General features: G+C 38.9%; 1 protein-coding gene across 1 annotated transcript in view; it reads right to left on the bottom strand.

Moving 5' to 3' along the window:
• ARAP2 (ArfGAP with RhoGAP domain, ankyrin repeat and PH domain 2) overlaps window positions 1–17,169 on the bottom strand; it is a 187,514-nt gene that overhangs the window by 22,378 nt on the left and 147,967 nt on the right. Inside the window, exons 26-27 of the mRNA XM_074951566.1 lie at window positions 12,237–12,365; window positions 1,109–1,227 (exon numbers count right to left, since the gene is read on the bottom strand). Of these exons, the coding sequence (XP_074807667.1) occupies window positions 1,109–1,227; window positions 12,237–12,365 (248 nt within the window). The remainder of the gene's footprint in view (window positions 1–1,108; window positions 1,228–12,236; window positions 12,366–17,169) is intronic.

Genomic DNA, 17,169 nt, shown 5'->3' with positions numbered 1-17,169 from the left:
CTCCTGTGGTCATTCTACTTAAGAAATATATCTAAGGATTCATAAAAAAAAAAGACATAGTATTTCATCTACATAATCTTACATTAGCTATTAACGCATTAAGCTCTTCTCTAAGAAAAGGACGCTATTTCCCCAAGGTACTTTAGGGAAAGTACAGTAAATGTATAAATCTGCTGCACAAACAAAAACATGATCAAGACCAAAAAAGCAATACTTTATTTAAAAGGTATTCTTTACCAGAAGCTAGCAATGTTAAAATTAATCAAATAAAACTAATCATAAATACAATACATGATAATGGGTAAGTTACTTAGTTTTACAATTTTGTATAAATTGCACACATTCAACAGCATTCTGCAAAGTACTAAAAACCTCTGATATATTATGGACCCAATGTGGCAAAGCTTTTAACACATGCTCAACTTTCTACATGTGGCTAGCCCTGTTAGCCAATGAAATTGCTCATGTGTAGGAAGTTAAGCACATGTATGTTTGCAAGACTGGGCCTAAACCAATAATATAGGTTTACTTTTCTGCTTTTATTATTAAAAAGTTAAGTAACAACTTCATACTTTTTTCGGGAGGGGAATAGGGAAGAGAAGGAAAGAAGATAACGTTCACAAAACAGTACACAGAAAAGAGAGAAAATACTAGAGTGAAAGATGTTATTTTCCAAAACTCTTCTATCATGACATTTTTAACAAAAATATTTTTTAAAAAGTTATTGTACTCTTGTACCTTTTGTTTTCTAAAAGCCTTGAAATTTGTAGGGCAAACAAATAAGCAGTTTATTGGAGCTTTATAATACTTACAACACCCCAGCCTTTAAACAAGGTCTACACTGGTTTCTAAAAGTTGTTTTAATTAAAACAAAGTTTATCGTGGTATATAAACACAGCTAAATGAGCTCTTACATTTTCTCAGTTTATTCCACTTTAACAAGTCAAACATAAGCAAAACACTTCTTATTTTAATCCCTGAATTGCGTAGGCAAGTATAACAATTGCTGATTTGCCTGTCAACTTGTATTCATTTTTTCATAAGTAAAGGAAAGGAGTTTTAAGCTTAACTGCTCATGATTAGAACGGTGTAGAGTATTTGTTTATACCTTCATATCCTTGTAAAGAAGCAGATTTCCTTCCCGTAATACAAAATAACGCTCTTGAAATTTATTTCCAGACAGTAATTTTGATGGTTCTTCTTTGTATTTCAGGTAGCCTGCTTTCTCTGTCAAGAAGATGAAAAACATTTGGTTACAGTATTTTTAAATATTGGAAATCACAGAGTACTGACTTTTAATGTGCTGAGTATTATGATGTACCAACACAATGATACCAGAATTTGATTGTTCTAAACTTTCTTATTTAAAAGTTTATTATGAATATATTGGTGTTGAAAAATGTCCTATTGATAGCACAGACAGAGGCCATGTAAGCTGTCTACGCTGTCTCGTCAACGTACTTTAAATATGAACATGGAGAGACTAAGGTAAATTTCTAGGAAAGAATATCCCAAAGCTTATTTAGACCTTAGTTTCTTCAACGAGCATATTCAACAAAAGGTATCAGTTAGTATTAATGTATTTTGTCATGTTGGCATTGGATTGTGGTAGTCAACTTATTTCTAGAGCTGTTCGGCAATTTTTGAATGTAATGTGGCATGGGTAAAAACCTGCCTTTTCTGAAAGGTTTTGCAAATGTTGGTTTTAGGAATTTCTTTTTTCTCTTTCTCTTTTTTCTGTGAAAATTTGTGACTTTTTAAAAATCCAAACCACTGTCAAAAGTTTTCACTGCCAAAAATTGGGTGTTGAGTTAATTCAGTTATGTTTTTGAAAAACTGATTAAAAAGTGCTTTAAAAAAAACAAACGGAAAATAGGATCTCTCAAAACCTGTGCAAGGGAAACAACTTTAAACGTTTGACATTTTTGCAAGTATCTTTTATTTATTTAACCTGTTCTACTTACTTCAGGTAGGACAAATGTCAGCTGGCAATGACTTTTGGTCACTAATGTCTAGGCTAAATTTGAATGAAACTTTGCTAAATAAATTTCATCTGTACTAATATTTTCTAAGTAAAAAGCAATTACAAAAAATGTCAGTGGGATGAAGAGAGATGTAAAGTGGGAATCTAGAACGTGACTCTGTAGGTGCTACAGGCTGCCACAGCAACAAAGACAGCTGTCTGAAGTCTTAAGCAAATCATACATTTTATCCATACATGAAAGTTAATCATGAATACAGCAAAGAGAACTAAGTCATATGTAGGTCCCGTTTAGTTACAAAGATGGTGATACTTAAAAAGAACAATGCCTCACAGCAAACTACCCAGTTAATTATATTTGGGAACTAGTAATTCCTACAATATATCATGATCAGAATCATCAGATTCTTCTATATGCATGCAATTCCTTTGTACAAGTAATCATGACATCAGAGTATGACACAAAATGTAAAAATTTGGTATTACAACTGATAAGTCAGAATTAGGAATCTACTTGTAATATTGAAGGAGACAGTAAAATGCATGGTTTCTAATAATATAGAGAAATTACTGCACCATTACATTTCTTTAACATTCCCCAAAATTACTGTAATTACCTAATCAGGCAATATTTTTAGTAACTCAGTCATGTGACAAAGAAATGTCTTCTTTTTGTTAATATTTGAAGAGCTTTCATACTGTATATTCTTCTCTCATACTCACTGCTTATAAGACTATTTTTACATTAAAATGAGTCAAGTGTGGCATCCCTAATCCAATACATTAAAACACACTAAAAAAACTGGAATTGCTGGTAAAACAGAAGCTAATGGGTATGTTGGACTGTTATGAAGAGAAAATAATTTACCATCTGAATATATAACAATCAGCGCTGTTATACATATAGGGGAATGTGATGGGGAGTGCAGAAAAATGGAATTCCTCATTTTTGCCTTGTCTGTATATGTTGCAGCAGTGCTTGTAACTATACAGTTTTCAATGCCTGTTCTCTTCTTTATGTTCTTTGCCCTCTTTTAAGGGTCCTTTAAAAATCTATACCATATATTAATAAATGAGGAAAATTGTTTCTGTAAGTAAAACCTTCAGACTAATTAATATTACCCGTCTAATTTATTTTTTATATACACACACACTAGTGCTGTCAAGCGATTAAAAAATTAATCGTGATTAATCGCGCTGTTAAACAATAATAGAATACCATTTATTTTTTAGATGTTTTCTATATTTTCAAATATCTTGATTTCAATTACAACACAGAATACAAAGTATTCCTGAGGTAAAATCCACCCTCCTGTCTAAACAAGGGCTCACTCAGCTGACGGGAGCCCATGTAGCTCAGTAAAAGGAGGCGAGCCTGGTGAGCCCAGTACCAGAAACTACCCTTCCAGAAGCAACAGCAAGACACCTTCCTCACGCGCCTCCTGCAAAAGTTCTTGTTTACTCCTTCCCATTGTCACCCCCTGATCTCCCACATCGTCCTGCACAAGTCATTGCTTACTTTCCCCCTCCCTGTCCTTCCCCAACACTGAATGCTTGTTTATCTGGCGACTGGCTGAACAAGTAGAAAGACTGAGTGGACTTGTAGGTGCTAAAGTTTTAGATTATATATATACACATATATATATACATACACACACACTGTAATTGAGACCACATGGATGGACTTCAAGCTTTCGTGAATCTCCATTAACTTCACTAGGGCTCAGTGTGAGTATAAGGGTTCAGGATCTGGACCATGGCTGGGGGTGCGGGCTTTGGTGGGGCCAGAAATGAGGGGTTCAGGGTGTGGGAGAGGGCTCTGGGCTGGGGCAGGGGGGTGGGGTGCAGAGGAAGTGAGGACTCCAGCTGAGGGGTACAGGTTCTGGGGTGGAGCCGGGGATGAGGTGTTTGGGGTGCAGGAGGGGGCTCCAGGCTGAGGCCAAGGGGTTTGGAGTGTGGGAGGGGGTGCGGGCTCCATCTGGGGATGTGGGCTCTGGGGTGGGGCCAGGTGGGGAGAGGGGTTTGGGGTGCCGGACGGGTCTGGGGTAAGTGGTTGGGGTGTTGGGGGGGGGTTCCAGGAGGGAGTTTGGGTGCGGGCTGGGGCATGGGGTTGGGATGTGGGGTCCCAGCAATGCTTACCGCAGCTCCCGGGAAGTCACCACCACGTCCCTGGGCCCCCTAGATGCATGGGTGGCCAGGGAGGCTCCGTGTGCGCCCCTCGCGCTCACAGGCTCCATCCCCATAGCTCCCATTGGTCGCAGTTCCTGGCCAATGGGAGCTGCGGAGCCAGCCTTCGGCGAGGGGGCAGTGTGCAGAGCCTCCCTGGCCACTCATGTATCTAGGGGCTGCAGGGACCTGGCAGCTGTTTCCAGGAGCCAAACAGTGCTAGGACAGGCAGGAAGCCTGCCTTACTCCTGGTCCCACACTGGGCTGCCGACCGGACCAGTCGGCGGTGCCGTCCAGAGCTGCCAGAGTCCCTTTTCAACCGGGCATTCCGGCCAAAAACTGGATGCCTGGCAACCCTAGGAATAAACAGGAATTCAGTCCTCACTCTCCAATCCAAATGGAACCGACAAATTATTACAATTATAGTCATAACATTGGGATTCAATAGTAACTTAAATCCCCTCACCCATCAGCTCAAATTGAGAGAAAATAAATAGTCACAATTATATTAATAATAAGAGGTCATCTAGTCCAGTCCCTTGCACTTAAGGCAGGAGGTGACTATCTAACCTGCTCTTAAAAATCTCCAATGATGGAGATTCCACAACCTCCCTTGGCGATTTATTCCAGTGCTTAACCACCCTGACAGTTAGGAAGTTTTTCCTAATGTCAAACCTGAACCGCCCTTGCTGCAATTTAAGCCCATTGCTTCTTGTCCTGTCCTCAGAGGTCAACAAGAATAATTTTTCTTCCTCCTCCTTGTAACAACCTTTTATGTACTTGAAAACTTATGTCCCCCTTCAGTCTTCTCTTCTCCAGACTAAACAAACCCATTTCCCCCCCAGTCTTCCCTGATAGATCACATTTTCTAGACCTTTAATAATTTTTGTTGCTCTTCTCTGGACTTTCTACATCTTTCCTGAATGTGGCAGCTAGAACTGGACACAATACTCCAGTTAAGGCCTAATCAGCACAGAGTAGAGTGGAAGAATTACTTCTCATGTCTTGCTTACATCACTCCTGCTAATACAACCCAGAATGATGTTTGCTTGTTTTGTAACAGTGTTACACTGTTGACCCATATTTAGCTTGTGATTCACTATGACCCCCCAGATCCCTTTCTGCAGTACTCCTTCCTAGGCAGTCATTTCCCATTTTGTATGTGTGCAACTGATTGCTCCTTAAGTGGAGTACTTTGCATTTGTCCTTATTGAATTTCATCTTATTTACTTCAGACCATTTCTCCAGTTTGTCCAGATCATTTTGAATTTTAATTCTATCCTTCAAAGCACTTGAAACCCCTCCCAGCTTGGCATTGTCTACAAACTTTATAAGTGTACTCTCTATGCCATTATCGAAATCTTTGAATACAGAAGATACCCAACTCCCTCCATACCAAGAGGATTTAAATTAAATTATCACAACTGCTTCATGATCGTAATGGAATTTATATTCTTACCTATACCATTTGCATCAGACTAACTTAACCACAAAAAATAAATAGATATTAGGTCGCTAGTCTGCTGTGACCGCTGCCTATCACCAATTCAAGGAAACAAGACGACAATATTGTACTCCTTTTCTGCCTGTATCCACTTATTGTCTCTTGTCTTATACTTAGATTGTAAGGTCCTTGGGGCAGGGGACATCTTTCTGTTCTGTGTTTGTACAGCATCTAACACAATGGTGTCCTAGTCCATGACTAGAGATCCTAGGTGCAAAAGTAATACAAACAATAAATGATAATAATCAAGATTATTGCTTTATTCTGAAGTTAGTCTTTAAACTAATAAAACCACTTGTTCTAAAATCAGTAACCCTCTCACCATAACAAACCCATCAAAATGTCTCTCTCAGTTCTATCAACTGATATAGAGCTTTTTATCCAACTCTTAGGGGAAATTGCTTCAATTCTGTACCACAAAATTTATCCTTGAACTGACTATTTTCTATATTCTTTGGCTGCCACTAATTGGGTGTCTGATGCTGAAATTAAACCTAAAATAATTTCAGTTTTCATCTTAATCTCATTAATTTTACAGATAAAAAACTTTTCATCAAATAGGAGACCATGAAATCTCAATTCACTTATGTTTTTAAAGCCTGTGTTCCAAAAAAACCCCTACCCCATTTGGAATAATAGACTCTATTCTTGGAGATCAATATTTCCCACTTAAATGGCCCAATACTTTATTTGGAAACTCTCAAGGACTTTATATATCGGTCCATTAACTCATACGCTTCTGACAGAAGAAACTTTAATATGGGAAATTCTCATTTTAGAGGAAGAAATAAAGATTTATGAAATACAAGTGAGCCTTACTGACGATCTCATAAAAAAAAAAAAAATACTTACAGCACACACTTGGTTTTCCTCCTTGCTACTTGAAAGACCTGGATCGTCTCTTGTTACAGACCTCATCCTTCTGTTGTCTAAATTTAATACACATGCTAACAGAAAAGGAAAAACTAATGGTCACCAAGGACATTACTATATATTCATAATTAATCTCTGGTGAGTTCCATGTATCAAAATCTGAGGACATTATACAGATGTTTGCTTCTTTCTGTTAAAAAAAGTTGCCAAACTCATGACCAAAGGTAGGGCTCCCCGCTCCCTTCCCCGATTAATCACTGAGACTGGGAGACAGAGACTGTGCGAGGGAAGGTTGCTTTTCCTCACCTCCCTTGCTGGCTTATGATGAAAATGGCTCAGTAGGCTGTGACCCTTGCATCTAGAGAAAGAAGGGCTACGTGGAGGGTCACAGTGAGCCTCTGAGGCTAGCGAAATCCGCCAGGAAACGCGGGACCCACGGAGACAAGGACAGAGCTTTGTCACAATATATAAAGAGAGAGAGAGAAAATATGTAAAGTTATTAGCACATGTTCAAAAGCAGACTGCCCTTCCTAGGCAAAAGCTGTTAAACAGTCCCATCCTAAACAAAGGACTGTGTTTACCTCAATTTACATAGAAGTGGTAAACAGGATTCTTGAGACACGCGGGGGAGGATATGGCAGAAAACAGAACAATTTATATTTTAGCAAACACAAGTGGGGAATGGAAGAGCATGGAGCCCCCTTCATCACCAGATTCCATGTCACCTTCCTCACTTTTTGGAAAAACTGTGCTTTGAGGAGTAACCTTCAGAAGAATCCACTTCAAAGGTTCACTGGAATATAAAAGAAAGGAGCAGAAAATCCAAGTTCTCTCTTTCACCTAAGACAACGAAAGCATCAGCACCTCTGACCCAGGAAAGGGTCAGTCACTATCTTGTGGGAAGACTGTAGGTGAGAAAGGCCAATTTAAATGATGCCTTGCTAGATTAAGTTTTAGACTTTTAGATGCGTTTCCACTTTAATTTGCTTGTAACGATTTCTAACTTTATCTTATACTTGAATTCACTTAAAATCCTACCTTGTTTTGTTAATACACATTTGATTTTTAATGTTAACCAATCCAGTGCAGTGTTTAAAATGAACTGTTTGGTTACTGCAGTTAAATTAACAAACTGCTGAATACTGATTGCTTATGGGGGCAAGGGATCTTCATAACTGAACTGTCCAGGAGAGGGCTGGACTTTGCAGAACACATGTTTTTTGGGAAAATTTGGGACGGGTCACTCTGTTAATAGTAACCAAGGATTCTGGAAGCCTCAGTGTGACTGGTGTGCTGCTGGCAAGCTGCTGGGGTCAGAAGTACTGGACAAGGGCTGCCACTATACAGACACTCAGGGTGTGACTTGCATGCTGGTAGGCTGTTTATGAGAGACCCAGCTTCATGAGGCACTCAAGGTTACAGAGGTGACAACCTCTCACTGGTCTGGATTGTGCTCCAGAATGTGACACGCCCTTTGTATATTTTTTCTTGGTGGTAACTTTGCACAATGGATCCAAATTCTGAGTTCTGCTCCCAAAGGATTCGTCTCAGTTAATAACTAAAATTCCCCTGGCTTGTTATTTGGGAAAAGATACTAAGCCCACTCTCCATTCCATTTTTGTTCTACAGAACCAGTGGCTGTATACGTTCCTCTGTTTCATGGTGCCTAGGTGTGAAGAGGCCACTCACATGATTTCTCTATATGCTGCTTTCCACCCTCCTCTTTATTTTTAGTCCCAACCAATTTTCAATTTATAAGTGTAGGTTTCATTACTATACCCTTTGTTAGAAGAAGTGGGGAACCCTCTCTGCTTTGAATCACCCTCACGTTAAGGAAACTCTTTGAAGATGTATAAGTATGCTATTTTTGTTGGCTTTTTAAAGGGAACTGAATTGACTTAAGTTCTCATCATTTCAGAAACATTATTTATACTCCCATGTCTATATCATTTAGTGCTGATGGTAAATCAAAGTTTCATCAGACCAGTTATAACCAATTGCCAAAGAAATGGAAATGAAGTTTGGCCAAGCTACAGCATTAAGGGCAATTAACAGAGCCAATTAGAAGGTCTGAGCTATGTTAGGAACGTCACTGTTACAAATGCCAAAAATATGTCACACAGTACAGAAACTCCAAATAAAAAAAATGGAATCCCTCCTTGAGTACAAAATGCTTGAAATTTGAGCCAGATGAAGATGAAACACTGGGTGCTTGATCAGGATACACCAGAAAATGAAACAGATTAATAATGTAAAGTGAAGGCTTCAACTTTATTAACTGTAAGCAGAGAGGAAGAAGGGAGAGGGGGGACAGAAGATATATGCCCACTGAAAATACCTGGCATTTTTGGGGGCCCAGCCCAAATAAATGCCCTCATGCCAAACAACAAATAGGGTTGCCCCCCACCCTTCAGCATAACTGCTAGGATCTAATCCATAACCATGAATAAAAGTAAACATGAATGGTACCTTAATGTGCAAAGACATAAGGTCTCTCCTTCCTCCTCCAGGCTAATAGGATCCTACCAGTTATCTCCTCCTTCCCTGCTCAGAAACAATCTCCCTGCACATTCTGGGTAGGAAGGGCTCAGAGAAGCCAAGCCAGCCCCTCCCTTCTGCACTCCTCTCATTCCACAGGGTGGCTTTCCCTTGCTGGTCTAATCAAATATTCCTCCCTTCCCTGCAAAGGGACATTGGGGGGATGAAATCAGAACCATCAGCAAAAGGATAGTACCTGGGCTTCCAAAATTTGTTTTTGTAATTTACCATATGTATACATGGATTTACACATAAGATTAGAAACAGAAGTGTTATGTGTGTAAATGGCTACAGTGCATAAACATCAACACATTCCACATTTAAGAAGGTTTAAACCCCTTCAAATTGTTAATTAAAAGTATATATTTTTATTTGCCAATATTGTAATTATTATTTGTTTTATGGCAGTTAATATTTACACATTTAAAGAGAAATGTTAGCTTCTCTCTACTACTTTTATTGCTAATGTTTCTGATAAAAAGTAAGAATTACAATGAGACTTATTAAAACTCTTGCAAAATGAAACTTCTTTAACTCAGTGTTTATTTTTAACATCCTAGAGCTTAACTTCTTTACTTTTATTACAATAAAACCTAGTTACAGTCAATTTTGCTTGCATCATTGACTCTGCTTCATTATTTTGACAAGACAAGAAATCCATAGAAATATTCCTTAGCATTTTTCAGTTTTTACAATGAACAGCAAAAAGTGAGCATTTCTAAAGTGATGTCAGTTGTGCTGGTAACAAATTGACGTTAAATCACGTTTGATTTACTTTCATAATTTCCTTTTTAAATCCCAATGTTAAGGTGTATTGGATGTAATGAATGGAGCAGTAATGCTGGAGTTGGTAGTCATTGTGATTGATTTGGAAGACATTTGCTCAGACAGAGACAAAGTAAACTGAATATCTAACTACCCCAAATCTATCAGCAAGTACACCCCACATAAGTAGTATTTACAACTTGGTTGCTGCAAGACACAATTAAGGAGAGAAAAAAAAAGAAAAGAAAAAAACTTCAGGGCTTTAGTCACTAAAATGTATTCACCATGGAAAAGCTTCTTAAAATGGCAATCCTAAATTGAAGAACAGATCCAGCAGTAATGCAAGAGATTATTTAGCTGTGATAATATTGCCATGATTAAGACTACAATTAGCACCATTGCAGAAATATTCTGAATCCAACTCAAGCAAAAGCATTTACCAAATCTGTTTCTTAAATACACTTTTATTACTTTAACATCTAAACTACTTTGGATAGCCCCAATTAATTTATAAGGTGCTTGCCTGTAAGCATCTAAACATTAAATCAATATGCAGCATTAAAATGAAATGAAGACCTGAACCAATGAGCATTGTAGCCACAAAACCAATGTATCTGGCCCAAGTCAAAATGCATAGCTCTGAGGCAAACTACCCTATCAGATAATGGAGATCCATTCCAATTGAGTATACAGAGACGAGCAAAGAGGAGTCACGTAACCCACACACCTCCTGGGTGCGGTGCTCTGTCCCATGTAGTGGCACCGAGACCACTTAGAGATTAATGAGTCTGCTACAGCCTTAGCTAACAACCACAGGGCTTTTTGCTTATGCAGTAAAGGCTCATGCATTTAGCTCCAGAAGTCCCAGGTTCGATCCTGCCCACCGACGACTAGGGTTTGTTGGTGTTACAGTAGTACACAAAAAAGGGTGTCAAAATAAATAAAAAGTAAGGATAGTTCTTCTGAAGTAAGTGCAAATTGCAGACCTCCAGGTTAAAATATTGCAATGACCTATATTTGGAAATGAACCCTCAGACACTGAAGAAACTCCATTTGATAAAGAACACAGTGGTTCACCTGATGACCAACAAAGGCAGATGAAAGCACCTTCTCCTCATGCTTCATTCACTTCACTGGCTACACCAGTGAAACACCAACTGGGGATAAAGGTCTTTGTCTTGATATTCTAAACTCTCAACAGGCTAGGCCCAGCTAACTACTACTTCTCCATTCACCAGCTCCTATATAAATTACTACTCTCATGGATGGTGGAAATGAAGAATAAAACTAGCTAAAGTAGTGGACAATGTGTTCTTAGTGGTGGAGCCTCCTTCCAAAGAGGAACCAAGGAGGACAAGAAAAGTTTGTCACCTTCAGGACAATATGCATATGACCTTTTCTTGTCATCCTTGATTCTTTTTGGAAGAAATCTCCACCATTGAGACAGACAGATGAAAGATTAACATATTTGTGTAACTGGAAGTGACAGGAAAAAAAAAAGAATATTTACATGGATATGTTCATAGGTAGTTTTAATATTTCATCAAGTCTATCAGAAAAAAATCCGCACTCGGTTTGATTGCCACAAACACCACTCTCATACAACCTGAATCGATAATGTACTGGTTTTTAATCTTTTTTTTAATTGTAAAACATGCAACATAGAGACTCCCCTCATGAATCCACCTTCCAATCCCCCATTTTCCCTGAAACAACTATAGTAAAAACATAACTTGACACATGAGATGGTTGTGGCTGCAACTGCTAGATCACATCTCCTCATTTTACATCTGGTCTATGTTTACTTCCTGGATGTCATACCTAATTTTCTCTTGCTACCTGTGACTCCCTTTTGCAGTTTGGTTCTGTTGTCCTATGTTTGCTCCATTTTGGTGTAATCAGGATACATAGTCAATGATTTTACACCAAAAGTACACTACCCAAGGTAGAGAGGCGCTATGTTGTTTTTATTGGTCAAAAATACCAGTAGAAAAATCTAGTTAGACCTTGACTAGGCTGTGAAAAATCTGGATAGACCTTAACTGCACTACAATTATCAGCAAGCAACACATGAACTAACTAGCAGGGCTCTGTGAGCCAACAGTGGTATGCAGACCACAGTTTCTGAACTGCTGCCACAGAGTTTTCCTTGGATGTTTTCATATACTCAAACAGTAGATTTTATAACTTGGGGAAAACAAGAACACCCATAAACCCACTTGTTTAGAGAAATTCAGTGGAACTGTTGGTAGAGTTCTGATTTTTATACTGTGTAGTACCTGAGACTCTCTCAGATATTTCAATGGTACTTTACACACACAGATCGATCACTGAAACAGTTAGCAAGTTTACGCCACGGTAGTACTTTGACATAAAACTTCAAATTTTTCAAAAGATAATTGTACGTACCATTGTAGAGTTTTATTGTATCTGTTGTTAGAAACTTCTTTATTACAAGATACGCAGAGCCAGGCTCAGGTAATGAACTCCAATGAAGAACTTGTTCCAACACGTTCTCTGTGTAGTGTAGAGGGCGCTCTGAAAAATGTCAAAAGTGTATAAAAAAGAAAACATAACAAACAAGGAACAACAAAAACAAAACCACAGATCCTAGTAGGTTACATAAGTCTAGGTATTAATGTGGATCTCTTTAAAACATGGAACCTTACCTCTTCTGTTATTCAAGTGAATGCTACAATTAAGCATTTAACTGTTGATCCTCTACCCCAACACTTTTGCTGCTATGTTCCAAATAAATTTCAATTTCAAGCAATGCCTACCTAGTTGAACATCGGCAAAGTGTTTAAAAGAACTCATTATATTTAACTCTTAATGGTCGCTTCTGGAAGGACATAAAATACGTGACTGTACTACATACTATCTTATGCAAAAGTTAGATTTAAACATAATTTAACATTTATATTATGGCAGCACCTACGATGCTAGCCAAGTTGGGCCCCATTGTGCGAGGCACTGTATAAAGTGACATTCCCTGCCCCCAAAAGTTTGCAATCTAAACCATAAATATAAAATTTCAGTTATGGCAAATAATTCCCTCTTTCCCATCATCACTATCTGCAGTAATTTATTGGCATAAATTAAATTACCCATTAAAAAGGACACAAACAGTTTTTGTGCCAAATTCTTGGCCCCACTCTGTTTCGTTTGCAGAACAGTTATGCAGTGCTGGCTTATCAAACCAGGAAATCCGGCCCCTAGCATGGATAGGTTTACATGATCATGGGTGTCTAATCAATACAGGTAATTTTTTAATAAAATGCCTAGGTGACTTAGGAACCTTTTGGAAAATATTTTTACATTGAGAAGCTCTGAGAAAGGTACGATCATAAACATTTGTTCATTTCCCCCAGTAACAGTCTTAAATGTAATATTAATCTGAACGTATAATGTTACCCTACTTTATATAAACTAATTACAGCAAGCTTTCCGTTTGCATGGTCATGACAGTTTAAACAAATAAATATAATGTGACTCAGTGGAATGTAGGCTCAAGTAGGCAGAGCTGTGCTGGGACAGAACAACATGGCACCCTTTAAACAACCTGTTCAGGAGTCATTAAGGCCAGAATTTTGAAGAGCTCACTGCCCACAACTGAAACCAGATTTTCAAAAAAGTGCTCAGCTCCCATTAAGGCACCAAAAAAAGCGGTCAGATTTTCAGAAGAATTGGTTGGGCGCACATTGGGCACTGAACTCTTTTGAAACTCAGGTGCTCAGCAGCACGCACAATTGGGGCCAGAAAGTTCAGCCCTGTATCTCTAAAAGCCTCGCCGTCTAGGAGGCAGAGGAGAGAAGCATGGCACCTAGAAGGTCTTGCTACCCCTTTGAAAAAAAGAACAGTAGTGTTCTATGCAAGCACAGGCAGCCAGACATGCATATGGACACATCATTGCAGTAGCCCCCTTGGGGTTGGTCAGGACTGCAAACTGCACTAGTAGAACCTCTTTTCTTGCACAATGGTGCCCTGGGAGAGAGGTATGATGGCATCTCCTTTATTCACTAGCACAGTGCCGTGGGAAGCATAATTTAGCTCTGCATAAGAAATGACTGACTTACAGGCATATTAACCCAGTTATTAAGATTTTTTGTAATTGTTCAGAAACGATGATTATGGGGCGATTAGCAATAGTCTTCTGTGGTCAGTAATTCAATAGCCCCTTTAAAACTGTGCCTGTACAGGAACTTTTATTGAAGTAACCCCACTTTCCTCGCTAAAAAGGAAGAGATTTAGAAGTGGGGTGGTCCTTTAAATGTAATAACATTAAACCAACTAATTGCATTTGTAGAAGAGTTAAAATCCACCCTAAAGCAAAACTTAAAAAATAAAAACAAAAACAAAAGGCAGGACGAACCTGGCACATCACCACATTTTCCTAGAATATAAATGCTCCCAAAGTAAACACCTACTCTTTTATTTATAGCTACATTTAAGACCTTCTGACATAATGTATTATATGGTACATAAATCATCATGCTAAAATGCATTAGCTATTTTGTTGACAACATACCTCCTTTACAAGCTACCCATCTCACAAATATTACTAAAAAATAACATAGATCCTATTTGATAATAGCATATGTTACTACGAGTTCTCTGCAAAGGGCCAGATAATTTTACCAATTATTTCAACTGTTCTATCTGTAAATAAATAATTTAGCTGGTTTTTAATATTGTAATTTCAGTATTTCTAACATCAAATGATCAACATATACTTCCAATTACCCTGTTACTAAGGTCATTATGCATTTGCTGGTAAATATCCAGAACAAGTTATTTTAGTCTGAAATAGCAATTATGAGAAGGAAATTACATTTCAGATAATACAAGATGTTAATTTTCTTGGCTTGTGAGGGTTCATTTTCAGCATGGTGCCCAAGAAATTGTGTGACAATACACAAAAAAGTGCAGCTCCCCAGAGACTGCAGAGTAGACTGTAATGAATTGAATTTCCCAATGTCCTGAACAGGTGCCAATAGACAAGTACAATGATACATGTTAAAAACAGTTTATCTGCTGTACTGATGTGTCTGAGATCAGTGTGGTCATCAGCATGATTTGAAGCAAAACAAACAAATCTTATCCCCCGTCTCTTCTCTTATTTGTGTCTTTTAGACGAAGCTCATTGGGACAGGGACTGCATAGTCCACAGCATGTCAGACAAATTTATTAAATAATAACATGAACAATGGCAACTTGAAGGAGACAAAATATATTTGGTGGCTCTTATCTCCCCAGTTTGGATCCAGGAGTAAAGTGTGTCTTAGCTATAGTATTATATATATTAGCCCAATTAATTTTTATATATATTTCAGGCAAAGAATTAGAGAAGTAAAGATCATGAGATCTGAGCCTTTGAGGTCATATGGGAGTCTTTCCATTAATTTTAATGGAAGTTGGGTCAGGCCTTATCTGGAGCTGTGTTGTGAACTCCTAAAACAAGGATTGATCCTGAGAGGCTCTGAGTACCCACCTACTCCTATATCAGGAGTAGGCCATAGTTAAATTTGTGGCAGACTAGCTTTCATGAGTTTAAGGCCAGAAGGGATAATTAGATATGATCTCCTGTATCTCACAGGCTTTTACATTTCACCCAGTTACCACTGTATTCAGCCAAATGACCTGTGTTTAGCTAAAGTGTATCTGTGAGAAAGGCATCCAACCTTGATCTGAAGCACCCCTCTACATCCATTGTTATTTTTTCAGAACATGTTCTTATGTTTAGTTTGGATTGGATGTTTATGTCTGCACCTATCTAGAATCAAGATATTTTGGCATTACTTCTCTGGTATCTCCTGGCACACGCCAAACAATTTTATGTTAGTTTGCATGGTCAATATATCAAATTTGCCTCTTCTGAAGACTGCAGTACTCTGTAGCACATGAATTAATATAAAGTTGCCCTTGTTTTCAAGTCTCAATGGAAAAGTCTCAAATTAATTTTCTGGGCATCTTAATTTTCTTTAATCTGAAATTATATTAAAGCCAAAAGAAATGTGACACTTCCCTTCTGATCTCCTTTCCCTTTCCTTCTCTCTTTGGTTTTTTAAAGATGAGCAATTTTTGTATTTACTATACAAGGGGCAGTATTTCTTACATGATAACTTTTCTCCATTTGTCTTTGTTTTTAGTTTCAACCTTGGGAAGAGCTGCTTTTAAATTTAGCCAGGACTCCACAGAATCTCCACTGAGCAAGTGCCTCTCCTGGGTTTACTAATCTCATCCCCCACCTCCAACAATTTACTCGCTTCCTGTGTTGCACAGGTCCCCCCTCAATTCTGAGGAGTAGGGATTACAGGCTGCTTGTACCAGTAGGTCCCTCAGGCAGACTTTCAAATAATAGAAACATACAGGCTTCTGCTGACTGCACTGAGACACTGAAGCAGGTCTTCTGTGTTTAGTTAGTTTGCCCCCTATTTATTGTTCGCTCCCTGAACTTTCTGAATCTCCGGCTTTTATTGGCTTCCCTCAGACCCCTATCATACACAGGGCTTGTAGGGTCTCCCCCTAAACTTGGTTTTACACCTCCTCCAACGTCACCAGTTCAGTCAACCTTTCAGGCCAACGCTATACTTCTCATTGCATCCAAAATACTTTACAACCTAGCTTACCCGCGTCTTTGCTTTTATCTCTTTCCACTACCCCCACCCACTTCTTTCATATCCCCTTAAATCCTCATTTGCCAAAGCACTTCATTTCAGTACTTCGGCAAATGAGTACATTTCAGGTACTATCTAAATAATAAATAATCTGTTTGTATTCGTCATTACAGTCCGTCAAAATAAGTAAGTCAATAAAATGCCCCAAGTTTTGTGATCCCTCTGGCTGCATTACAGGTAAGAGTCTTTGATGCCATCACAACCGCTTTGGAGCCAACCAATGCTCATGCCTTCTAAGATGTTCAGAAGAGTTTGGACACTAAAAGTGGTGATTCAGTCCCATCCTGTCTGCTGATACTGCTAGGCCAGCACTAAGTATGGCAGCAAGACTGGTAATTCTTTAAGGCAGGAGTTCTCAACCTATTTCTTTCCGAGCCCCGTCGCATGCTATAAAAACTCACGGCCCACCTGTGTCACAATAACGGGTTTTCTGCATATAAAAGCCAGGGCTGGCATTAGGGGGTAGCAAGCAAGGCCTCATGCCACAGGAGCCCCAGCAAAGCTACATTGCTCAGGCTTCGGCTTCAGTCTCAGGTGGCGGGGCTCAGGGCCTGGGCTTCAACCCCATGTGGCAGAGCTTCCTGTCCTGAGTCCCAGTGAGTCTAATGCTGGCCCCCCTGAAACCTGATCGCGGCCCCCCAGGGGGCCTCGGACCCCTGATTGAG

The sequence above is a fragment of the Natator depressus genome, chromosome 4 (genome assembly GCF_965152275.1).
Source record: "Natator depressus isolate rNatDep1 chromosome 4, rNatDep2.hap1, whole genome shotgun sequence".
Classification (NCBI taxonomy): domain Eukaryota; kingdom Metazoa; phylum Chordata; order Testudines; family Cheloniidae; genus Natator; species Natator depressus.
This window is presented reverse-complemented; position numbering and strand designations above follow the sequence as displayed.